The 26408-nt window shown below is 35.2% G+C and overlaps 2 protein-coding genes across 3 annotated transcripts; both read left to right on the forward strand.

The window, feature by feature from the left end:
* The first annotated feature begins 528 nt into the window (after nucleotides 1–528).
* Nucleotides 529–10021, forward strand: LOC116176881 (DNA ligase 3-like). Its single transcript, XM_031495696.1, has 2 exons — nucleotides 529–683; nucleotides 6832–10021. The coding sequence occupies exon 2, from the start codon at nucleotides 6846–6848 to the stop codon at nucleotides 9525–9527; it is 2682 nt and encodes an 893-aa protein (XP_031351556.1). The 5' UTR covers nucleotides 529–683; nucleotides 6832–6845; the 3' UTR covers nucleotides 9528–10021.
* A 2778-nt stretch (nucleotides 10022–12799) lies between these two features.
* Nucleotides 12800–25041, forward strand: LOC116175871 (NADP-dependent malic enzyme-like). Of its 2 annotated transcripts, XM_031494219.1 has the most exons (8): nucleotides 12800–13136; nucleotides 20343–20526; nucleotides 20612–20952; nucleotides 20998–21178; nucleotides 23482–24019; nucleotides 24071–24213; nucleotides 24427–24721; nucleotides 24777–25041. In XM_031494219.1, the coding sequence occupies exons 1-8, from the start codon at nucleotides 13081–13083 to the stop codon at nucleotides 24935–24937; spliced, it is 1899 nt and encodes a 632-aa protein (XP_031350079.1). In that variant the 5' UTR covers nucleotides 12800–13080; the 3' UTR covers nucleotides 24938–25041. The 2 variants fall into 2 exon arrangements, with proteins under 2 accessions (XP_031350079.1, XP_031350080.1); XM_031494220.1 differs by lacking the exon at nucleotides 12800–13136 and having other exon boundaries at nucleotides 20407–20545.
* Nucleotides 25042–26408: the final 1367 nt, after the last annotated feature.

Genomic DNA, 26408 nt, shown 5'->3' on the forward strand with positions numbered 1-26408 from the left:
CGTTACCACATTCTCTTTGTCGATACACATTTCCGACGTCCTGTTCACTCGCAATTCGCATTTTGGTGGATTTCGCTAAAAACCCGGTACAAACTGGTACTCAATTTTTGGGTACTTCCCATAGCTCGAGCTTTTATTGGCGACACGAGAAAGAGAAACCGCGATTCGAGCTTTAAGAAACTGTTGGGCGCCCAAAGTCGACTACCCCTCGAAGTGCACCGTGCAAAGGTGGTTCATTTCACCCCTAGGAAAAAAACAAAATTCCGCCACGCAGGAGTTGTGCGCGTTGGCAGTACGTAATTCGAACTCCGTAAACTTGACCATACTTTAATTTAAATTCACGCGTTCTTTCGTAAAATGTGATCCTACGAATCACGATATTGAAATCATCACCGCGAAGTAGCCGAAAGAAAGCTCCTCAGATGTGGGGTAATCTCATAATCTGTGACACGAGAGACCGCAGGTGATTAATTTTGTATTATACTGTACAAATCACAGACCATCGTACAAATGGGCTTTATTCTATGGTAAGGTTGCATATTTTGTTCTGTGCGTTTACCATTTGGCTTTTAAATACTTAACCTCAAAGTTCTTTCCAGGATAAATAACTTTAAACATATTTATGTGACTACCCTGTCTTTCTTTCTCCAAGTGACTACCGGTGTTTGGGTTTCATTTAAAAGGTAAGCAATTATTTTCGAAATCTGCTTGCTTCCATTTTTACTGCCTTTGCGGATTATTAAAATTGGGGGTGGAAGTTTCCTGCTACATAGTCATCACAGTCTGGAATTTAGGGTTGCCAGATTACCCTGTATTTAATATGAGTCTCATATATTCAGGTGAAGTCTCCTTTCTCATGAGACGAAAGTTGTATCATTTAAACCATAATTATGCTTGTATATTGTTTTGCAAACAACACTATACAATACAGGCTGATTCGAATTCCAGGACCGTCATGGGGATCTCGGAAACTGTAAGAGATACCTAAGGTAGGTAGGTAGTTTAAATTTGGCAAAATTGTGTATTTAGATGCTTAACTAAATGCAGTTTTGAAACTGAAAAAATTCCGACTAATTTTGGAGATATCCTGAAAAAAACGAAATTTTGCAAAATCGTTTTTATTTTTTACTGAAGTTATTTTAAAAAAATATTTTTAATGACACATTTATTATGGCCACTTTTTCTCTACAAGATGTTAAATTTTAAGTTTGACGTTTCGTCTCCGGTTAACCATCAACTTTGTTTTTTGTTATGGAAGCCATTTTTACTAATTGTGTTATTTGGTTGTGCATTTTTTCTGATTTCAAGAATGTAAACATCACTATTTTTTAAATATTGTTAAAATATCTCCTTTTTTGCCTGGCAAACTTTGTCTTGGGTAGTGTATGTTCGTAGTTTCTTGCGGTTTTACAAATCAATAGCGCCATTTCTTATTAAAAATAGTGTAGGGTTGCCATCCGTCCGGGTTCCCCCGGATTTGTCCTAGTTTAGGGGGCGTCCGGGGAGCGTCCGGGCGGGGTTTCATTGGTAATCCGGGTTTTAGGCTACTGAGATATCTATGATTTTCTGTCAAAACAAGATAAACTTTTAACGTGCCAATCAGCTTTGGTTACAATTTTTTAAAACACCGAATCCTCATTAAACTTGGGAGTTATTGAAAATTGTCTGGTGCTTTTTTTGCATTCTTGCTCATAATGCCAACGTTGAAAGAATACTTTCACTAGTGGCATAACAGTGGACCAAAGAAAGGCATTTTTCCAATACCTACATTGTTTTATTGAATTTAATCCCTAATTTTTGTACATTAACAGGTAATTTTAATCCCTAGAGATTAAAATAATTTTAATCCCTCATTTTTGTTTTCTTGTAAACAATTCATGGAAAAATGGATTTAAATCGATTGGTATTGGAAAAAATAGTATAAGCAACACTGGATTAAACTAGTTTTTGTTCCCTTAAAAATATTTAAAAAAATATTAAATTTAAACCATTCTCTCAGGAACAAAAACTCTTTTTAATCCCTTGTTCCTTTATACTATTATTGAATTTGAAACAGTCTAGTCAGTGATAAAAATAAAGTAGAATTTCAAAGACTATTTCTTTAGACAATATTTTTTCTAAAATTCAGTTGATATGTCCGGGTTTATAATCCCTAAATCAGGGGTTTTCACGCTTCGTGTCCTAGTTGGCAGAGTTTTGAGATGGCAACCCTAAAATAGTGGTATTTACATTTTTGACATCAGGAAAATATGGTCTATCAAATGACACAAAAAATAAAAATGACTTTCATAAGAAAAAACAAAGTTGATGATGGTTAACCGGAGACGAAACGTCAGACTTAAAACTTAAAACTAGCATCTTGTAGACTGTAGAGGGAAAAAAGTGGCGACAATAATGTGTCACTTATTTTGAATATCTTTTTAAATAACTTCGGTAAAAAATAAAAACGATTTTGCAAAATTTCGAAAGTAGTCGGAATTTTTTCAGTTTCAAAACAGTATTTTGTTAAGCTCAAAATACGCAGTTTTGCCAAATTATAACTACCGACCTATCTTTTACAGTTTCCGAGATCCCCATGGTGGTCCTCGAATTTGAATCAGCCTGTATACTTATACCTCGACTTATACAGACAAGTTGCCAAAAAACGGACACTTCTTTAAAATGTTCATTTTTCTGAATACACTGAGGATATATAATCTAGTAGTAGATTATTACAGTATGATGCACTGATATACGCTCGGATATAAGTGGACCGGGTGGACACATCCAAAATCAACAAAGAAAATCTCTGTTTGGTTTGTCGCGAGGTTTGCCGCTAACCATTAATGCATGAAAATGGAAAAATCAAAAACGGCGGTAGTATTGTCAAATAGGTAAATCCGAGAGTAAATCTTTGAACAGTATTAATTCCGAATACCTATGGAAATTCCTCAGTGTATTTAGATCCCAAGTTAAACTGGGGTTCACATATTCACTATGGGTTCAGAAAGATTAGTCAGAATATATTATGTATTGCAAAGGTTGTACTGTCAGGTGATCGGATTTATGGCTCAGTGGTAGAGCATTGGGTTATAAATCCGAAGGTCGGGTGTTCGAACCTGGGTTGAGGTGAATTTTTCATCTGTGGCGGAGATGGAAATTACCTTAGGCCAGTTCCGAGCATTCTACCGGCTACTCCGAATTAGGTTTTCCTGCAGTTTTCCTAATTCGTAAGGTAGGTAAATACCGGAGTAGTATAGACCATCTTAAGACCTTCTGCAGAGGCACCTCTAAATAGCATTGTGCGGGTCACTCTGTAATTGGGCGCATGCCTGTTGAGGGCCCAAAACAAGAGAGGGATAATAAAATAAAATAAAAAAACACTTTAATCTACATTACTATTACATACATTTTCTGTCATTCCTCTCACTCAAAAAGACTATTTGGTCTTCAGCTCCTAGCTCTGTGTGTAATGACAGGAACTCCATATTGAAGTTATGTAAGAACACAGTTTAACACTGAATATCCTTGCTTTACCTCTCGCTTTACCTTTACCTTGTTTATGTAACAAAAAGTGTGCCATAAACAAAAACGTGTCAACATCATATTTAAGGGGGACTTTATAGTCTGGTCATGGATTTAAATTAGATCAATAGTTTAATGGGAGTAGAAGCAACCTTTAGAAGGTCATCCAAATGTCTTTTCCAAGGTCTTTTCAATAATATTACCTGCATACCTACTTGTTTCTTTTCAATACCTTACGACCAAAAAACGTAAATAATTTAAGATATACACTAAACATTGAAACTCCTAGTTTTTTAACCATTCTTGAGATCGTTTATAATTTTTTGAGTAATTTTGTATTGCTGTCTGCAAGGATGCCTGTCCGTGTGCACGATAACATTGTTTAGAAACGTTTGATCGCTTTGAATATTGATACACGCGTTCTTAAGGATATAAGAAAGGTCGCTATTGTGTTCTGGTCAAGCAGACTATTGGGCTAAAAAGTTACAGTCCAAAAACGATACCGAGGATCGTTCGGTATTCAGTTGTATCAGACTTTTTTTAATAGATTTGCGAAAAAAAATTAAACTAACTTTAGCCATAAAATTAGATAAATCGGACTCATACATTTTGTTATTCAAAATTTTTATATATTTGTTACTTGTACAAGTTTTCAGAAATGTATTCGCTTTTGTTTCTAAGATAATAATCGACTCCTAAAAAAGGGCCCCATTTCTACCGTTCGCGACTAGATTAATAATATCTCGAATCATATTGACTCACCTGGTAGCCATATTACTCAGACAAAAATTCAAAGTAGTTTTGCAGAACTTCAGAGCTAACTTAAAAAACCAGTTGCCAAATTCTTGACCGAAGAGCTTCCTCGCTCAATCCAAAAATAGCGCTTTTAGAAGAGTGTCTTAAAAAAATAATAAGTTTAGACAAAAACGTTTCCCACGAAAGTTTATTATTTTCGGATGCTTGCTTCAAAACTATCGTATATAATGTAAATATGAAGTTTTTTTACCTGACCCCGTATACTTATGGCAGATTATAAGTGATATTTCCCCCCGATTGAATATTTTCAGATTTTCATTTGACCATTTTAAATTTGACCCAAAAGTCATATAAAAGTTTCCCAAACGGGACACCCTGTACAGTATTTATCTACAAAAAATTACACATGGTGACCATTAAATACTAATACAGGCCATTTGTGCTGAAACGGGCATCTAGCGGGAAAGTTTTGGGGTAGTTTTGATTTCTTTGATTCTATATGTTTTTTGAGGTGCTGAATCCGAATCTGAGGTTTGCCAACAAAATTTCATGACGCAACATTGAAAAAAATACAAAAGAAGTTGAAAAAGATATTTTTTGGGAGTTTTGTGCTTACAACTTGAAAACTATCAACTTTTCGAAAATAACCTTCTTATTCAAAATGAAAGTACATAAAATTTCATACAGACCCCACTATTTAGTTTTTTTCCTCGATGAACCGTTCGGGCTCGAGCGCCAGTTGAAAATTGGCGTATTTCGGCTGTATCCGCAAATACTCATCTTTTATATTATTATTTTATTAGTATTCTGTGCAAATATAAATCTGTACTTTTCATTGTCTACCCGTCTACCGATCTCCTCAAAAGATTTTATAACTGTTCCGTCTGGTATAAAACTCTCCCACTCCTTCACAGATGAGCCAAGGCCCATTACGTCACCTTGTACCTGCGTTTGCAGTCTCGAGACCCTCCTCCCATACACATACATACACACCCTCACAAAGGACCTTCACAGATGCGTCCGTCCATCTGTGAAGGTCCAAAATCATGAACTCGCTTTTTGTCGCTGGTTAACATGTAAACAGAAAAGAAATAAATCGGGTTTAGTTGTTAGCAGACAAATTTAAGCTGGGGTAACTCCCACTCCGAGGAGTACGTGATTCTTCAGAACACCGGAGCAAGAGAGATAATGCTGTTGAATAAGAAATCAATATACCCCTTTTGCCTTTTGAATTAATAATGACCACAGCGCCACTTTCCCAAATTCAACGATAATTATCCAAACATGCTAAGGTAGGGTTTTGTGATTTCTTTATCTGGTTCGGAAGAGAGTGGGAATAGTTTTAGATAGCACAGTATAAGTCGAGGTATAAGTATCATATATTATAAATAATATAATAATATGATATACTGTTGTTCGTTAGAAATTAACTTTTCATACAATTCTGGACTACAATAAACACCTTGAATGTTATAAAAATGAGAAAAAACCACCCTTACATATAAAATTGAAATAATAGTCGGTAAATGCAAGGAATTCACTTATTGACAACGCTTAATATTAATTTAGGGTTTTAGAGCGAAAAAACTATGTTTTGTGGAGATAGCCGAAATACGCCAATTTTCAACTGGCGCTTGAGCCCGAACGGTTCATCGAGGAAAAAAACTAAATAGTGGGGTCTGTACGAAATTTTATGTACTTTAATTTTGAATAGGAAGGTTATTTTCGAAAAGTTGATAGTTTTCAAGTTGTAAGCACAACACTGCCAAAAAAATATCTTTTTCAACTTCTTTTGTATTTTTTTGAATGTTGCGTCATGAAATTTTGTTAGCAAACCTCAGATTCGGATTCAGCACTCCAAAAAACATATAAAATCTAAGAAATCAAAACTACCCCACAACTTTCCTGGTAAAAATACAATTTTACTGGATTATACGTAAAGGTGGCAATCTTTTAAAACTTTCAAACAACTATAACTCAAAACTCAAAAATGTGACTTAACCACAGTTTTCGCTGATCCCTTCGATTGTTAGTACCGTACTTGATTGAGGTCGTTATGCCTTCCCGCCATACTACGAGTTTGTCATCTCAGATGACACTTCTTCCCATCATCATCACAAAAATTCCTTAAAAAATTTATTTTGGTTTATACGAGCATCTAAGTATCATAAGATTTACTAATGGTCTGCTTCTAATTTGTACTAGCAAAATAATTTTTAGACACTTAGCAAACCTCCAAACAAATTTTAGTATACCATACCTTAAGTTAAAGCAGGAAATAAGTAACATAATATTATAAAATATGGCAATCGCTTGTTGTTTTGGGAACTGTTAAAGGTAGATAAAACTGTGAGGGGCAGAAACACAATCACTCTCTCCTACTTAATACAGATCAAGTGTAGTTTAGCCCTCGGTTTAGCCCAAAGTATAACATACTGGCCCTAAGTTGACCCACAAAATGAAATATGTGTAGCTTGGTTCTGACTGATATTAGGTAAAATTCGAATTGTTTATGTTCATTTGTTAAATTTGTAGAATGCGCAGTTTGATTACCTAATTTTGAATTTTTAGAATCATCACTCAACATGTCTGATGCAGAAGATAACACCAATGAGAAAGCATTCGTGATCGATCGCGCTAAACAGGGAAGAGCTGCTTGTAAAAAATGTAAAGCCAAGTGTGTTGTTGCCGAATTACGCATAGCCAAAGTCGTACCTAGTCCATTTGGAGCTGGAAAAATGAATAATTGGTATCATTTGGATTGTATGTTTGAACAATTTTTGAAGCAAAGGGCGACCACACTACGAATACAATCGGCAGAGGAAATTGACGGTTTTGACAATTTAGATGATGCGGATAAAGCGGACATCATTAATAGAATTAAAGAAAGCGAGAAGAATATTGCACAAAAATATGGATTAAAAGCACCATCATCCAAACCCAATACTCCCAAAGCAAGTCCGAAGAAAGCTACCCAGCCTGTAAGACGGAACAGCGCGAGCACAAGTAAGGAACCTCCAAATAAAGACCAAACTGACTCGGATACTTCCGATAATCGAGATTTGTTGTTTAGAGGATTTAGACGTGTTGTAGCAGATATATCGAATGTTTCCAGTTATACAGATAAGACCAATGTGGTCAAAAAAATATTTACCAGTGGATCTAACGGTAAAGGTTTTAAAGGCAATATTACTCAGTGGTGTCGGTTATTATTACCTGGTGATTGCAAACGTATCTACAATTTGCAGAGTAAGCAACTGATCAAGCTCTTCAGCAAAATGTTTGGTATAGATCAGAGTACTATGATGGAATATTTAAAACAGAACGACATGGGTGACACAATATTTCACTTTTTTGAACAAAGTAAAAAGATGAAACCGTCCACAAAAAGCTCATTGTCGATCAACGAAGTGGATGGTTTTTTAGAGCAGCTATCTCAGTTAAGCAAAGAAGATGATCAAATTAATCATTTCAAAACCATTATACCGAAATGCACGGCAAATGACCTTAAAATTATTGTCCGGCTAATCAAGCACGATTTAAGAATGAACGCAGGTGCCAAGCATATTTTACAAGGTGTGCATCCCGATGCATATGAAGTGTATCAATCATCAAAAGATTTGAATTCGGTTATTAAGCGTTGTATAAATAAAGAGAGTGTAACACAAGCAGATAGTGCAAGATTAAAAGCTTCTATAACTGTAATGACCCCTATACAGCCAATGTTGGCCGAGGCGTGTAAATCTATTGAGCAGGCCATGAAGAAATGTCCTAATGGGATGTATGCCGAAATAAAGTACGATGGAGAGAGAGTACAACTACACAAACATGGCAACGAGTTTAAATATTTTTCGCGTAGTTTAAAGCCAGTTCTTCCACATAAGGTTAGTCATTTTAAAAACTACATTCCAAAAGCATTTCCTCACGCCAAAGATTTAATATTAGATAGTGAGATACTTATGATTGACATGGTCTCTGGCAAGCCATTACCATTTGGAACTCTTGGTATACACAAAAAATCAGAGTTTAAAGATGCTAACGTGTGTCTGTTCGTTTTTGATTGCATTTATTACAATGGTAAATCATTAGTATCGCAACCCATAGAGTATAGGAAAAAAGTGTTAAAAGAGAACATGACGGAAATTCCGAACCGGATTGTATTTTCGGAACTGGAAACAATTCACAAACCTAATCAATTGTCAAGCATGATCGGTAAGGTGTTAGAAATGGGTTTAGAAGGTTTAGTTTTGAAAGATTTGAAAAGCATCTATGAGCCAGGCAAGAGACATTGGCTAAAAGTAAAGAAAGACTATTTAAACGATGGTGCTATGGCGGACACAGCCGACTTAATCGTATTAGGAGCTTGGTATGGTACTGGAAAGAAAGCGGGTATGATGTCAGTATTCCTGATGGGTTGTTATGACCACAGTACAGAGAAATTTTGCACTGTAACCAAAGTTCACACAGGTCACGATGATAAAACACTGGAGAAACTACAGACAGAGCTCAAGATGGTCAAAATTAATTCGGAACCTGCTAACGTGCCAGCGTGGTTAAAGTGTACAAGGACCATGATTCCAGATTTTGTTGCAGAAGATCCCAGGCAGCAACCAGTTTGGGAAATTACAGGCGCTGAATTTACTCAACACGATGTCCATACTGCGGATGGTATATCTATTCGATTTCCACGAGTAACCAAAATAAGATCCGACAAATCTTGGAAGGAGGCAACATCACTTACGGAACTCAAGAAATTGTTCCATACATCCAAAGACAATACAGATATAAAATTACGAATGAATGCAGATGGTGAAAGTGACACCACTACTAATACAAGCACATCGCCAAAAAAGTCAAGTAAGAGTCCCAATGGTTCCTGCAAACAAAAGAAAGAAGTTGATGAAACAGAAGCACCATCTAAAAAGCAAAAGATTGAAACGGCCAGTGAACTATCACTAGAAAACAAGATCAAGGAACCACTTGCAAATTTGTTTGAAAACGTTAAATTGTTAGTTGAAGAAGGTGGACAAAAACAGTTTGAGACATGCTTGCGATATTTTATTGCATACGGTGGCACTGTACTAAAGTCAGAACAATGGGAGGAAACAACACATGTCCTACACTTAGAAGATACTGTATTTGAACAAAGTATTGTGTGTCCCAAAAGTGCCAGACATATCATTTCTGAGTGGATTCTGACTACTGTGTCCAAAGGAGAATTACAAGACTTCAGACCATACACTGTTAGGTGGGAGCCTGTGACGTAAACACGGTGTGCTGTAAATGGTGAGCTTTGTAATATTTAATATAAAGCCGTATGTACAGTTTAATTTAGTACAAGCTACTTATGTTTTAAAATTAATTTAATTTATTATTGTTATTACTGATTACTTCAGATTGTTATTTTTAAATATTTAGTCTGTCTTATTGCAGTATTTCCAGGTAAGTAATTCTATGTTCCATATTCATAATGCACAAGTTGAAAGTATAAGCTAAATGATTTAGTTTTTTATCTTAAGTTTTATTGGTATGGCAAATAAAAAAAAGTCCTATTTAAACCAAGCTGCTCTGTGTGCACGCAACCTCAAAGGGACTTAGGGCAGAAACACACCAGATGCAAGATTTTGTTTCGCAACGTTCCAATACATTTTGTTGCACAACAAAAATTTAAGTGAGTGCATTGTGTTTCTTTGAGAAAGACAGACATGTTTTAGTGTATTTTTAGCGCATTTTTTTAGAATTAAACAAATGTGGTATTGTTTGCGTTTTGTCCGTCTGTCTGTTCGGACCCACTTCTGCCGTTTCGAACTACTAGCGGAATGGTCCTAGAGTCCTGGAATTTTTTGCAGTAGGTAGCCTATATCTTGAAGGTGTGCCAGATGGCCATCAAATTGTCTAAAAGGGGGGCGCCCCCATGAATTATTTCCTGAGATGCTGGTTTTGAAAGTAAAACGTGCATAACTTTCACATATGACAACCAATTGGTCTCAGATTTTGCATATGCATGCCTTTAGTGGTACTCTAATGAAAGGTCCCAACGAAAGGAATTAATTTCTACCAACCATAGCCATCCTCCTCGACCTCTTATCGTGATCGGGTCTATTCCCTTATACCTCAAGAACGGATTGTCGGAAGAGGCTACTCACAAAGGGCGATTGAGACGTCTGCAAGAAATATATCCATTGGTGATGTCAAAACAAAAGCTATTTCGGTTAAAAAAATTCGCTTTATCTGCACAAGTGTTGTGCACAATTTATACTTGTTTAGTTTAAGTTTAAGCATTATTATTATTTTTCATTCGTTGTGTATAATAATACTATGGATGACGTCATACTTCTATGGCTATTCCATTAAATTTGTTATAAAGTAATGAGTTATAAATTCAATGGCTATTTGGCTATTCCTCCAAATGGCGGATAAAGGTATTGAATTTAGACAGTTATAATTAGTATAACTTCAGTGATAGAGGTCATACATTTTGGGTTCACCCAATAAACCCAAGGAACATCATTGGATCGACTCCTTTTTTTCGCCATAATTTAACTATTTCTTGACTTCACTTCACGACAAAAAGAAGAAAGTTAACAAAAACATGTCCTTCTCTACTGTATGTTGCAGGCAAACTATTAGAAGGTCTTTGGCAACGCTAAATCGCCTTTTTGTTTCGTAACGTTTCTAGCTCGTGCGCATCGGTCCTATTTGATTCTGAAGGTGAGATTTTGCGAAACAAAAGGTGCATTGGATTATTCGTTTCAGGAGTGAGTAGAGCGTGCGGTGGAAAAGGTCACGGGACCACTGGAGTAAATAAAAATACAATAATGAACTCTGTATGCACAGAGCTGATGGAATTACCACTAGGCCCGGGGATATAGGGGCGCACGGTTGCCAAACCAATTTAATTTTTTTCTAGTTAAAAATGCAGACTATGATTTCAGTTTAACAAAAGAAGGGTCATAAAGAATAAAAAAATGAACAACTGTTGTATCTGCACTATTTACACATAACCTCCAAATTTTCCTAGAAAAACCGAAAAAAACCTTTTTTTTTTCGATTTTATTCTTATTTTTACAAAAAAAAAAGCCATAGGGGTTTGAAATTGGGAGTAAAAGATAGCTTGTTTTATGATAAAAAAGGAGACAATTTTCTTGAGCCCGTAAAGTTGAACCGTCTATTTTTTTTTATCGCACAAAGGTGCGCGGGGTAGCAAAATTTTCGGGAAGACTTATATTTTAATAACCAAAAATAAAAAAATATTATTCCTATAGTAAAATTTCGAGAAATCGCCAAAAACTGGGAAAACAGTTTTAAGATATACCTACACGTTTTTTTACATGAGAAATCAACGCGTGTTGGAGGATGTTAATAAAGATTTTTTCGAAAGATGTCTTTTTGCTTCTCTTTAATGTTTACTTAAATATTCTCTTTTGTTATCTTATGCACAACTGTTTTAGTTGAAACATCTTTATTATTTATTTTTTCTGCATTTTTACCGTAATAAAAGCAATTCGAAATAAAATCGAATTATATCTTGCTTCCTGATTCCTGAACAATTTGTTTTTGTTCGCTGACTCTTCTTCCTGCCTGTTTTATTATAGCCGATGCAATTGCGTTGGGCCTGTTGATAAACTTGCAAAATCTGCAATAAGAAGGTTAGTTTTACCGACCAAAGAGATGTAAAACCTGGAATAAACTTCGTGAGGATTTTATTCATAATTCCTGTAAATTAACGATCAACAGGCCCAGCTTAATCCCATCAGCTGTAAAACAGGTAGGAAGAAGAGTTAGTGAACAAAAACAAATTGTTCAGGAAGCAAAAGAATTAGATTTTACTTCGAATTGCTTTTATTTCGGTAAAAATGCAGAAAAAAGAAATAACAAAAATGTTTTAATTAAGGCAGTTGGGCACTAGGAAACAAAAGGAAATATTTTAGCAACATTAAAGAAGAGAGAGGAGACAGATTTCAAAAACTTTTTACTAGCGCGAATCCAATACGTTAATTCAGTTGCAAAAAAAGCTATTTACCCACTATGTCAAAAACGGTATATCTTAAAACTGTTCCCTCAGTTTTTGCCGCTTTTCTTAAAATTTTTCTATTGGCATATTTTTTATTTTTGACTCGTTTTTTGATTATTAAAATGCAAGTCGTTACGAAAATTTTGCTACTCCGCGCACCTCTGTACGATGAAAAAAATTAATAGATTTTTCATCCCCTTGAAAAAGAGGTGGATTTTTTCAGAAATGGTGGGATCTTGGAAACGGTTCAACTTTACGGGTCGAAATGTATCTTATGATATATAGGCCTATGAATATATAGGTAGACTCGACAACATAAAGCGCTAAAAAAACGGTGACTGCCTTGACAACCCCTGTTGTAGACTACACTATCTGCTGGCGTTAGTTTGATTGCCTATTTTGCAAAAGGTAAATGACCCATGTCATAATGCGAATTACGTAATGTCATAGAGTAGGTAAATTACTCTATGGTAATGTTTAGTTTGGCCGTTTTAATTCGGTTACGTGAACATTACAGGTTAATGACGACGACGCGCATCTGCTTACGTAACGTAAACCTACTGCTCTGCTTTTTACAAAGCAGTTGCGGCTTGATAAACGTTACATAAATGACTTGAACACACGTTCATGTCATAATGACAATAACGAATTATATTTTAAAAATTAACGCGTGACTTTCATACACTATTCGGCGTTTGCTCAGTCAGAAGAAATTTTGTTCAAAATTCACAATCTACACATCCTCCTACAATAACGGACATTGAAATTGGCGCAGTCGCAAGTATTTTCGTGGTGTGAAAGGGAATATGAATCAGCTGTCGGGCGGTCAAAAAATGTTTACAACTTTACCCATCTACCTTCTGTAAGTAGTCGTGCCATTTTAATACTTTCCGCTATTTAGATTACGTAATAAAGATAGTTGCACTTAAACAGCCAAAATGTGTCATTTGTACAATATAAACAGGTTTATTGTGCCAAATTTCAGTAACCTAAAATAGTACGCGAACACCTTGATCAATAATAAGTTGTTGCTAATCCTTCGCGTGGTTGGTTGTTGCCTTGCTATTCTTATGCAGGCTTCCGGAATTGAGATTTCCATGATTAATTGCGCATTGATATTTTTTCATTCTGAAATATTGATGGATTTGTCCTTTTGAGTTTCGCGTACAATTATAGATTTTTAATTTTAAATTTTTTCGTTTAATATTCGGAAGCTTTTATATAATTCTAGGTATTTACCTAATATCCATTAAGATATAATTACTATCTTATCGTGTATCTTTGATTTGAAGTGGTGTTTTTACTTCTGCTTGCTTTTGAGAATTTCACATTTTCGGCTATAGATTTAATTCCCACATTTGAAAAAGTCAAGGCCGTTACAAATTATAACGCATTTTAAGTATGAAACTGAATATCCTTTTCGTTAATTAATTGTTTAAGTTAATTCTATATACACAATTTGTTAAATTTACAATTTGTGTAGGTAGGTGCGGTCTTCACGGAAATAGATTTGTATTGCCTATTGGCATGTATCCTTGCATAAAGTTTTGTTTAATATTTTGTTATAAAAAAAACTTGTTAATATCTACCTATATTTTTTAGTAGTTAGGTTTTCCGGGTATGCGAAAACTGGTTCTTTAGATACATATTTTTAAATATTTACATAAGATACTAATAGTGTAAGCAAATTAGACCAAGGCTAGGATATTGTACCAAATTTCTTGAACAGTTGTACAAAACAGAATTCAAAAATTCACAACCTTCAATCATGCTCGTGTAGACACAACGTACAAAGCACAACACCAAACTTTTGATATACAGTACGACCACACAAAATTAAAATAATCAAATTTGGTGTTGGTATTTTTACCAAGTTTTCATATTTCACTTTCTTATTTTAATTCATGTTCAGCCTGTGGTCGGTTTAGTTTAAAGCATTTCCTAAGTAGATAAATTGTTTATTATTATCTATTACGTCATATTTGGTAAAACTTTATGCGTATGGTAGCCATGATAGGTATATTATAGGTACAAAAAGGTCGTCAGAATATGTCATCATAGGTGTGGAGATATACAGATATCACAGTAGAAGCACTGCTATGTTAATTCTGAAGTTTAATTTTCGAGTTAATTGTGATTAGTGTATCATTGATATTTTCAATTTTTCTGTGATTTAAAAAAGAACGAGTATTAAAAGTAAAGATACAAAACGAGATACAAAACCTATTTAATTTTATCTCGTGAGTTTTTACTTTCCCGGCTCCGTTTTTGTGATTCGACTACGTCGTCGTGTCCGTCCGTCTGCTCCAAAAATATAGGAGTATAAATTGTCACAATACTGTAGCGAATCTATAGAACCCCCGATAGACATCGAGGCGCCATGAAAAATGAGTCATCAAACGAAAGCGGATGTGACACATTCTTTCCGGGAAATATGACGTGTTTGTTCTAGAATATTCGAGAGCGTTCGGGAACGTTCGAGAAAGGCCGACTTGACCTATATAGGCAACATCAAATTGTGCTGCGGGTACTTCTATCTAACGTCAATGCCGATAGTGAAATATCAAGTGATTATTCGCGCTAGTATGTGAAATGTTATAAATTGTATAAGTGTAAGGAGTATGTTTAATGACTATCAAACAAATGTAGTAATTACAATTCGATTGTATCGAAAACCAATATGTAATCAAACGTTATATTAAAGAGCCGTCGAAAATAAAACACAAACAAACAAGAGAGATAGTGAATAGCGCGGCACAAAATATTGATTACCGTATAGCAATGTATAACGTGTAAAACTAGGGTAACTCGTATACCAAAACCGTAAATAAAATAATACTTAATAAGAATCAATAATTCAATTTAAGCTAAAAGCAAAATTTGACCACGGAATGTCCGTACAAATTGCTGTACGAGGTAATCCAAAAGTAGTGCGGACAGTTTGAATTTTCCGCAAAACTAAACATTTATAAAGTTGGTAACATACCAAAAATCATTTATTTTAAACCAGGGGTGGATCACTTTAATTGATCACTAAACAATAATCGCAATTAATTAATTTAAAAAAATTAATTTATCAAACACGCTACGGTGCATGTATTCAAATATTTATTTTAACGTTGCCCGAGGGATAGTCATGCTAATTAAACCATCACCATAAAGTTAATTTCAGTTGCAGTTCGGACTATCAACCTATTTTCATAAATGAACATCGAAGCTTCGAAGCTGTATGAAAACATTCCGAAATCGTCGTGCAAAATGTTGTGCCACGTATTGTGCGATTAGTAATAACAATAATAACAAATACAGCCTAAAGCCATTAAGCCTAAAAGTACGGTTACATGATCCCTTTACAAAATGTTGCATGTGCAAAGACCTTTGAAAAGAACACCTTGATCGCAGTACGAAGATAAGAAAATAAAAATTCACATAAAAACGACGCCAATGGATGGCGTTTATTATTTTGACATTTAAAGTGACACTTGATGTGTCAAACTCAAACTGTCTGAAGTTATTTTGGATCACCCGGTATGCACAAATAACTAAATTTCTATACAACAGCAATGTCATCTAATTGATTCATAATGTAAATAAGATAGAATGATCAAATTTTTCGGAGTGACACTAGTAACGTAATAAAGCGGTTTATCAGTTTATACCAACTAGCGCGTAGTGTTGTAACTACTTCAACATTGATCGGACTCGACCGGTGCCTTCTGCATGTGCGATGAAAAGGCGGGGTTTGAACTTTGAGGAGACATCTTCAACGTTAAGAAAGAAGACTCTAATTCCACACAACGATGCGCAATTTGACGGGGAAGTTTAAAGTCCTGCAGGAATCGCTGTGCGACGTCTTGGAGTTATTTCCAAAAATGAATTTATGTATTGTTATTTTGTAAAATGCTTTCTTATGTACTTTAAAATGATTTAATAAACTTTTTTTGTTTGACTAAGTGCTCTTGTTTTACAGCCCTTTCAAAATCGCTCGTCATTGTGCCTCACCCTTATTTGCACTGAAAGTTTTAACATAATCTATAGATGTGTTTCGTCCAGACGTTCCACATGCCCTTTATGAATACCCTCTTCCGACACTTTGATTTAGAGATATCTACTCGTTTCGACCTAACCAATAGATGTGTCTCGTCTAGATGTAGAGCTAGACGATTCATTTTTGCTTTGCGAATACTCTTATGCAAAGCTAGCGCTTTTAAGAGGCACGTCCCTTAACCGATATAAACTTTGGAAACAGTCAAAACGGTCAAAGAAAAAGAGTTAGAAAGATCTAAAAAAGCCTAGAGAACTCTTTAAAGACTATGAAGGCTCTGGAAAGCCTGAATGTTAAAACTTACGAAGGCATCCGGAACGTGATAGGTGTTCTCTAGAAAGGCCAGAAAAGTCTTAGACTATATAAAGGCACGCGAAAACCTTTGCGGTTGCGGTGGCGAGCGTGAGGTCGCACACTGGGGTGTTCAATCCGCGCGATCAGAAGTTTTTTTAAAGGCAAACCAGTAGCTGAGTTTTAGTAAAATGGACAACATTGTCGAGGAAGTAGCTCTTTTAGCGGAACAGCAAGAACGATAAGTAGGTATGTAAATGTATTTCTTTTTAGCGCAGTTTCCAACTGTGTTGGAAGGCGCTATTATGGCCACTTTCTCCGTTCATCCGTCAGTAGAACGCGGTCACCATGCGCCATCTTGGATTCGGTGACATCACAAGGAGCTTTTCCGCAAGAAGTGACACTGGGATTTCCCAAGGTCATTGCCCCGGAATTTCTCAAGGTTATGGGCTGGCATTTTCTAAGGCTATTGCACCGGGATTTCCCAGGTCATGGAGCTGAAATTTACCTCCCGGGATTTACCAAAGTCACTGTCCCGGGATTTCTCAAGGTCATGGCTCTGATTTCCTTTTCGATAGTGTTAGAAAGTCTTCCGACCAGAAATTTGTAGAGGATTAAAGCTTTGTAAATGGTCTATACAGGGTGTTTACTGTCTTCACTGTATCCTTTTAAGGGGCGGCAGTACAGCTTAAAAGGAGTCGACAAACGCCAAAATACCTTAGGAAAAAATAATTTAAGTGGACAATGCTGATTAGGTAGTAGATTGCTAGATTTGTACACATATTAATCGTTTATTGTTGTTTAAATAGCTAAAACTCTGTAAAATGGCGTACAGCCCGAGAATGACAAATTCAGCCTTCAATTCAAGAAAGGCGTAATAAAATCCCGAAATGCCCCTTGGATGGTTTAAAACGGTTTAAAACTCTTCAAATGTCCTAGTTATTCGCCTTAAGGTTGCCGCACATTTATCCTTTTCGTTCTGTCACGTCGACGGTTCGTGCTAACGCATATTAAAGGATGCCGCTCACTAGAGCGAAGTGCAGCGGAGCGCATTTCCGTGCCTATACGCACATAGGGCGCGCTTCACCGTAGCGACGCGAAACAGCACTCTGTCATCTGTTATTCTAATCTTCATTTAGCAATTGTGTCCTCTGATGAGGAAGATGTGGTTATAATTTCCGCTTCCGACAAGTGTGCGCACTCTCATTTAAAACGATGTTTTAAATAAAATCGGCTTCGCTCTAGTGAGCGTCACCCTTTATCCGTGACGGAAGGGAACGGCCCGGATAAGTGTGCGGCAATCTTTAAGGTTGTGGCACATTTGTCCGTTCTGTCACGTCGACAGCCGTGACGTGACGGAACGTGGTAATCTGCGCAGATAGCTTTAAGAGCCGCACTGCTGCGGTTTATGCCGATAGGTCAGATAGGTGACGAAAAAGTAGAATATCACCTAAATTTTTAGCATACAAATAGGTTTTTTGCGAATGAGTAGAAGGTTTTTGAATAGTGTATTCGAAAAAGGAAGGTTTGGTTTCAAGAGACATCTATCAATGATAAGCAGAAGTAGCGCGAGCAATACTAATTTATACATTATCATTATATTAAGAGTTATATTATTTAATTTCGCACCTCTTGCGGCAATTGTATAAATCGAAAGTAATAAGTGTACATCTCTTCCATTTGCGGCGTGCTCTTAAATTCCATTCCTTTTTATGTTGAACGTTTTTTTATCGGTGCGTAACGTGACAAAGGAACGGATAAGTGTGCGACCACCTTTAGTTATTTTTTTGTAACGGTATAATAGCACAAAATTATGATAAAAGTAAGCAAATGCTTATACTTGCAAAATTCAAAATAAATACTCGTAAGTGCCCCTTTATACTGGTTTGTTTAGCAGCGCTGCACTGCGTCCTGTCCTGCTTAGCAGCGCTGCTAAGTCGCCCAGTGCGAAGGAGCACTTACGAGTAATTACTTTGAATTGCAAGTATAAGCGTTTGCTTTACTTTTATTCATACGGGCCATAGTAAAAGTAGTATCTTTATAAAAGATTGGCAATTCTCGAAACTTTTTGCAAGAGTTTCTCGACGAAATTGGGAAACTGCATTTATCTTTCTTCTGAATATGTTTGTCCTTGATGTGAAACTACTAATGATACGTTGAAAACCTATAAATTAAAATTTATAGTAAGTTGTAAACATAAATATAACTACAAATCGTAATATAAAAAAAATTCATTTACATGTGTTTAGTTTTATTTCTACTACACCTTTTCCAGATGTAGTTCAGAATACGTCAACTGTACCTATTTCAGATTAGGCAATTTCAGAATATTTCCAAAGTATTTGAGATTAGTTAATTGAATTTCAGCTGTTCTCAAATGTATTTCAGAAAAGCCAATTTTAAAAAACTACAAAAAACGCTGTATTGAGCATCTCTCAACGGTGTCTTGTAGAGCTCAAAAAGTGGCAATGAGAAAGTGTTCTTTTTGTATCTGTTCAAATATCATCAGAGAAAAATGACGAAATGGTCATATTTCGGTTTTTATGGTATATATTCGGAAGTAGGTAGGTATTTAGAATTTTCTGGTTTGCTTTAACGCATGGTAATAATAGTAGCTCTTGAATTGCGCATATTTTCTCTAATTTGACTATCGTAAAATCGGTGACGGCGCCGGATGTAGGTATTTGAATACATCGATTTAAATTAAAGGCGACAAATGGGACTGATATGTGTAAATAGACCATTAATTACTCTGGGAAAACTTCGGGCTATTGGATAAACCGTTGTATTGTTGTATGGCATACGTGGGTTATTAGAGATTACCTTAATTCTCTGCAAATCTCGTAAGTTAATTAGGTAATTCCTAAAATAATCTTTTTATCACTTTTATAACATAGGTAAATAACTAATAACGATTATGCCACAAACGAGAATGTGATTCATTTTGATTAAAAGATGGCAACATTGTTATTTATGCAAAAATTTCGTTGGGGAGAGGTTAAAACGTTACATGAATGTTTAGTAACCCCGTGTATATTACCACACTGTTCAAAACTGTTATTTATGGAAAGAGTTGTCCAGTGTCCAGATGTGTCCAGATTCATTACCCTCTTAAGCATACAACAAAACCAATTTGTAATTAACCATGTTTCTTCAAGATACCTACTTTGTGATTCTAAACTTTATATACTTCGTATCCTAAAGCAATAGAAAGATTAAAATCAAATTCGTTTCAAAGAAATGGTTAGTAACACTGACAATCCTTCGATATTCTGTTGTGCCAGCATTGAATAATTACTTATTCAATAGTACCGGTTATGTTCGAATACTGTTTTCGCTAAACCGATAACTTAAGTCCTCCGCGTTTTTATAACATATTCAATCATTATTTTAGTCCCTTTTACAAGGGAAAGTCGTACATTTTTAGAAACCGTCATATTCGTGCTCGCAATTGGAAAACTGTTCAGATATGCCCATATCATATTGATTGTTTCATTGACAAGTGTGAAATCAGTATCATAATTCATAACATTCATAACATTGAGTTACTATTATATCTTATATCTAGTTTTTTTTCTTACAAGACTTCAAATAAATACCTAAACAGGGTTTTCCTCTATCAACTATATTTATTTACATGCCATTTCTCAGTAAATAATTATGATATCTCATAATTTATTAAAAAAATTTTAACTGTCGACATTTAAAAGTCTAATCCATTTTTTGTTATAGGAATGGATATGCGAGCCGCTCGCCCTTACAATTTCGGAATACGATAACACAAACTTCAAAATTGCTACTAAATAGTATTAAAGGAAATCTAGTCGTTTGTAAATTACACGGAATTGGCAGTGATGTCATATGCCCCGGAAAGCTGTGCGGTTTTGACTTTTTGCGAGATCCACGCCTTAACAAGGTATCACTTTTTATATTAGGTAATAAATGTGGAAATGTTTTGTCTCTCCGAATGTTTTATCAGCTACCTCTACCTCTCATTTCAGGGGCTAGCTTTTACATTAGAAGAAAGACAAGCTTTAGGTATACATGGCCTGCAACCACCTTGCTATAAAACCATGGAGCAACAGGTCGAACTATGTAAAATCGCGGTGGAAAGATATAAGGAGGACCTTAATAAATACTTGTACTTAACAGAATTGCATGATCGTAACGAAAAGTTATTTTATCGTCTACTAAGCGAAAACGTACAGCAGCTCATGCCAATTGTCTACACTCCCACAGTCGGATTGGCATGCCAAAAGTTTGGAGTGATTTATAGGCGGCCCAGGGGACTTTTTATAACAATTAACGATCGTCACCATTCCTATCACATACTCAAAAATTGGTAAGTATTCCATTATAATTGTGATGTAATCAAGTTTCATGGTAGGCCAGAAAATGATGTTAGAGCGATTGTTGTGACGGATGGTGAACGTATTTTAGGCCTTGGAGATTTGGGAGCGAATGGAATGGGTATACCAGTCGGGAAGCTAGCATTATACACTGCGCTTGCTGGTGTAAAGCCACACCAATGTCTTCCAATTCTATTAGATGTTGGTACGAACAATAATGTAAGTTGTTAATACGCTTCTAACACATTACTGTTTAATGAAGATTGCATTGTGTGCAAAATAAAAACAGTAATATACAAGGTGTAAATATGTTATTGGTACCTACTAAAAGAAGCACGACAGCACTTTTTCGAAATAAACTAGGTAGACTGGAAAAGTTTAGTCTGTGAGCTACCATCGAAATAAGTGCTAAAATTTGTTTCTTCAACACTAGCAGAAATGAGTGTCATTTACATTTTTGTGGATGCCCCTTCTGATTTTTTTCCATTGCCTGGAAATTATAGATATCAAAAAACTGTATACTTATCTAATCAAATTACAATTGCGATGAATAAATATAAACATAAGTATCACAACGTAATACAGGAAATTTATGATAAAATCGTGTTATTGTAACAGTGATAGCATGACCATTATAAAATAGCAATTATAAATTATTGTTGCAAACAAGAACATATGCTGTGTAATTAAGTTGAAATGAGAAAAACATTTATTTTCATTCACTAGTAAAATTAGGCTTGTATAGTTTCTATTGTGTAGAAATAATAGAAAACTAAATATCTAAGACGAATTCCAACCAGTGACATTCATGAAATAAACCGCGTGACTTGGAATGGACAGCTGTAAACGCATTTTCATTTTGTGGATTTGGTAGGAAATAATTGCTTTCCCCATGGAACACTAGTATGAGGTAATCTATTCATTCTCAGGGTCTTGACAATCTCATTCTGTGACATTGATAATGAAGGAAATGGATGACGAATATGCATATATTGACAATGATGCGTAACTATAGCAGGCTGCGTTTTTGATTTAAAAGTTGTTACATGTGATTATACGCAGAGTGGTCCATATGTATGAATTAATTTAGCGTTATTACGTATTATTGCGAAAAAATCTGAAATAGATCGATTATTCTTATGTGACTCTTTATAATGTGAAAATCGGGTTCTCTTGTTAGCAATGTACAGTTTGCTAAATTTCGTTCAGTCATAACAGAAAATGAATTTTGATGGCTTCATTATAAAGGCCGACGCGCACTTACTCGCCGTGAAGACTACGTCAAATGAAGCAACAAATGTCACATTTTTATTATTTAGTATATTTTTATTTTGAACATTTACTTTAATTGTAAAATAAATTGGTAAATATAATAGTGTTCCCTGATTGTTTAGTCGTCTCTTGTAAAAGGTAAAAAAATTGTCTTCTAGAGGAAAATTTTTATTAGACACTTTTACTGTAACCTTCTGTTTAATGTACTCTTGGTTTGTGTAACTGATTGACTGCGCTCTTAGTGTTTTAGGAGTAGTTGGTACCTATGGTATTGAGAAGTATGACTTTTGCTAAAATTGTTAAATTAATTACCTAAGCGTGTTTACGCAAATGAGGGGGTGCCTGTATCCTCTTTCGGTATTGCGAATATGTTTCAATAATTATATATATTTTTATATATCGCTATGCGAAACCCATGTATTAATGCGGTACGTAAGTTTGAATTAGTTGGATTTTGGCGTTGCAGTTTTTGGATATATTTTGCTTTGTACGTTATGAGCATTGGGGTGATCGTAAGAAGGTACCATGTTCTGGATGAAATCACTTTCAAATTTAAAAAGGCTACCTGTCGATTAGCTGGAACTATTACATTGTATCTAAGATCGAAAAATTGCCAAGCAAATGTTATCACAATCAAGTACAGGAAATTGCAAATTTGCAGGTGTTGATAATCGCTTTTGTCATTGTTTTATCTTACCGCGTACCTTTACCAATGTCGTGACAAATTGCTCTGCAATTGATATTTTGAATACAAACGTTGCAGTCTTATCATTTATCTTTGCCTTTGGCATTAATTAGGAACGAAGAACAGATAATGTTAATGTTTATCAAGTATTAATTAAATTCAATCCAATTAAAAACAGAAAATTGCAGTTGGTTTAATTCAGGAAAATATGAAGCATACGTTATCATACTGTCCCAACTTAAGATTTCTTCGCCCCACCTAGAGGTCAATTCTGAGTACAGGCCTGCCTCATGCTGACAAAAGTTTCGTGCAAACACTGCACAAACAATACATTCTGTTCAATTTATTTATCACGACCCGCGTTTCGTTTTAATTAGGCGCCAAATCTTCATCAGTTTGCAATTCCATAGTGAATTTTTGCTCAACCGCTGCTATTAGGTAGAAACAAAGTACAGAAATTGTTTGAATCACCAGAATCAAAATTCTTGTTCTTGCCTCGAAATAATGTTACTATAATTATGTACTCCCATAAATGAGTTTTGCTATGTTAATTTTATTCTTATAGACACTCCTAGAAGATCCGACATACATTGGTTTACGTCAGAAACGGGTAACTGGTCAGGAATATGACGACTTTATTGACGAGTTTATGCATGCAGTTATTCAAAGATATGGACAAAACACTTTAATTCAATTTGAGGACTTTGCCAGTACAAATGCGTTTCGTCTATTGGAAAAGTATAGGGATGTATACTGCACTTTCAATGACGATATTCAAGGCACAGCTAGTGTAATTGTCGCTGGATTATTAGCATGTCAAAAAGTAACAAAGAAGAAAGTAACGGACAATAAGTACTTATTTTTGGGCGCTGGTGGCGCCGCTGTAGGCATAGCCAACTTACTAGTACGTGCGCTTCAAGCAGAAGGGTTGTCTGTGCAAGAAGCGAGGGATAAAATATGGATGATTGATATTAATGGATTAATAGTCAAAGATAGGCCTGTCGATGAGATGACTATAAACGCCACAGTTTATGCAAAAAATGTGCCCCTTGAAAAGGATCTACACAAAATTGTACAGTCTGTTAAGCCGACAGCTTTGATAGGTAAGTTCATTAAATGAAACAAACACTTGACAATTATTATTAATCTTGTAGGTGCATCTGCTGCAGCAGGTGCTTTTACTCCAGCAGTTCTTCGATCTATGGCCGAATATAATGAGCGTCCAATCATTTTTGCCCTAAGTAATCCTACTATAAAAGCTGAATGTACTGCACAGGATGCGTACCAGTATACAGACGTATGTTCTTATCGCCCATGTTTCACAGTCTTTGATATTAGCGTTTTTTGTATACCTTGATCAAGCGAGAACATAAATTCACAGATACCTACTATCACTATTTTAAATTCATTGGCAAAGAATGCTAGCAGAGACGAACGTAACCTGATATGTTGGTTAAAAGTGTTAAATATATATCAATTAGAAAATTAAAACTTTGTTAATTATTTACAGGGACGTTGCGTTTTTGCAAGTGGCTCACCTTTCCCTCCTGTGGAATACAATGGAAAAACTTATCACACTGGTCAGGGGAATAATGCCTACATTTTCCCTGGTGTCGCATTGGGTGTGATTACTACAGGTATACATCACATCAAGGAGGAAGTATTTCTTCTGGCGGCGCAAGTATTAGCATCATATGTTACCGAGCAACTTATTGAAGAAGGAAGTGTCTATCCTCATCTAAGTGACATTAAAGAAGTTTCCTTGCAGATTGCAACAAGGTTATGCGAGTATGGCTATCAGACAGGTAAAGTTGAATTTCAAATGATCTTTATTATTTCTAAGACATGAATTGTGTGTAGGTGTTGCATCTGTTTATCCGGAACCGAAACAGAAACGTGCCTTTATCGAGTCTATGCTGTTCAACTATCACTACGAGGCAGCTTTGCCTCCTACATATGGCTGGCCTAAAGCTCAGGAAATTAGAATAAAACCTTTGGATGCTCAAGAAATACAAAGGTAGAAACAGGGTATTAAAAAAAAATGTAAAATATTTCAAAGTTGATTGATGTTTATGTGTTTCGCTTCAAAAGCTATAATAAAAAGTAAATATCAGCGATATGTAAAGTGGGACTTTTCTATACATGTCCAAGCCTTTCCTTAAAATATTTTCCTCCTTTTCTAACATCCTATCCTTATTAAGGTGGTAATTCTGAGTTTGTCCAATATATTGAATTGGAGGACTGTTTAGTAAAAATGTCGTACCACCTAGAACTTTCCTTTAATGCGTGTATCCATACTAACCATATTTCCTTTCAGTAACAAATTCCGCTCATGAAAAGATCAATAAATTTGGATGCAAAGGTATGGAAATAATCATGAAGCAACCCTTGATCACAATTTGAAAGTATTTGACACAGTTACGAAAATTTTAGTCTATTATTTATGTCTACTGTAATCTGCACAATATAATTCGTTCTTAATTGTTGCTTGTATTGAATCTGAGGAAATGTGTGGGATTCTTCTGTTCCATGCTACTATATCTACAGACCAGGGCAAAATACTTTCTAAAAGTATTTAAATACTAAGTACTTTCCAAAAATCAAAAGTATTTAATACTTTTTGAAGAAACATACCTAAGCTAATATCAAATACAAATATGTACTTTAAAAAGTACTTAACTACTTGGCAAAGTATTTAAATAGTCAAAAGCAACCTTACTATTAATCAACCGTTTAAAAATCTAGTATACTTCGTGCTTCGAAATTCGTCAGAAAATAACTGTTTTTTTTGACAGTTGTAGAAAATAGTACAATGCTATCAAAAATGATTTGCTTTCGAGTCACCTTTGGAATTTTTGTTTACATGGGAAATCGTACTTATCTTGAACTTCCAAAGGCGATTCGACAGCAACTCATTTTTGATCGCCCGATATATTGTTTACCAAGGACGAGAAGTGAGTTTTCGCTGACAAGTCTGAAGTTTTACGTACGAGGCGCCTTTAGTATTTAAATACTACAAAAGTATTAAAATACTTCCCAAATATATTTAAATATTTTCCAAAAGTATTTAAATACTAAATACTTCTAAAAGTATTTAAAAACTTCAAATACTTCGCAGCTCTTCTACTATAATTTTAAAAAATCACTATTTAATGATAAAGATTAAAAATGAATTTTCTTATTTTTACCAGTAAATATTTCAAATACAGTGTATTCAATCTCATTAGGCCTAATCGGTAATCTGCCTTGTGAGGAAGATACAAGAATCTACTGTATCCATCTTTACGAATTGAGCAAAATCATATAAACATATGCGCAAATTGAAGTTACATTGACGATTTAACAACCACTTGGATTCGGTGAAGCTCATGGGTGAAAGGGCGTAACAAAAAAAGAAGAAGCAACGAGAAAGTTGATATACGAAACATGGTAGTGTAACAATCTATATAAATAAAAATGACCGGAATGTATGTATGTGCATAACTAAACAAA

The sequence above is a fragment of the Photinus pyralis genome, unplaced genomic scaffold (genome assembly GCF_008802855.1).
Source record: "Photinus pyralis isolate 1611_PpyrPB1 unplaced genomic scaffold, Ppyr1.3 Ppyr1.4_LG7, whole genome shotgun sequence".
NCBI lineage: Eukaryota > Metazoa > Arthropoda > Insecta > Coleoptera > Lampyridae > Photinus > Photinus pyralis.

Coding starts and splice junctions, on each gene's coding strand:
- LOC116176881 (XM_031495696.1), top strand. CDS start 6,846: ATGTCTGATGCAGAAGATAACACCAATGAGAAAGCATTCGTGATCGAT.
- LOC116175871 (XM_031494219.1), top strand. CDS start 13,081: ATGAATCAGCTGTCGGGCGGTCAAAAAATGTTTACAACTTTACCCATC. Junction 20,527..20,611: donor GAGATCCACGCCTTAACAAG/GTATCACTTTTT, acceptor CTCTCATTTCAG/GGGCTAGCTTTTACATTAGA. Junction 20,953..20,997: donor TATCACATACTCAAAAATTG/GTAAGTATTCCA, acceptor GTTTCATGGTAG/GCCAGAAAATGATGTTAGAG.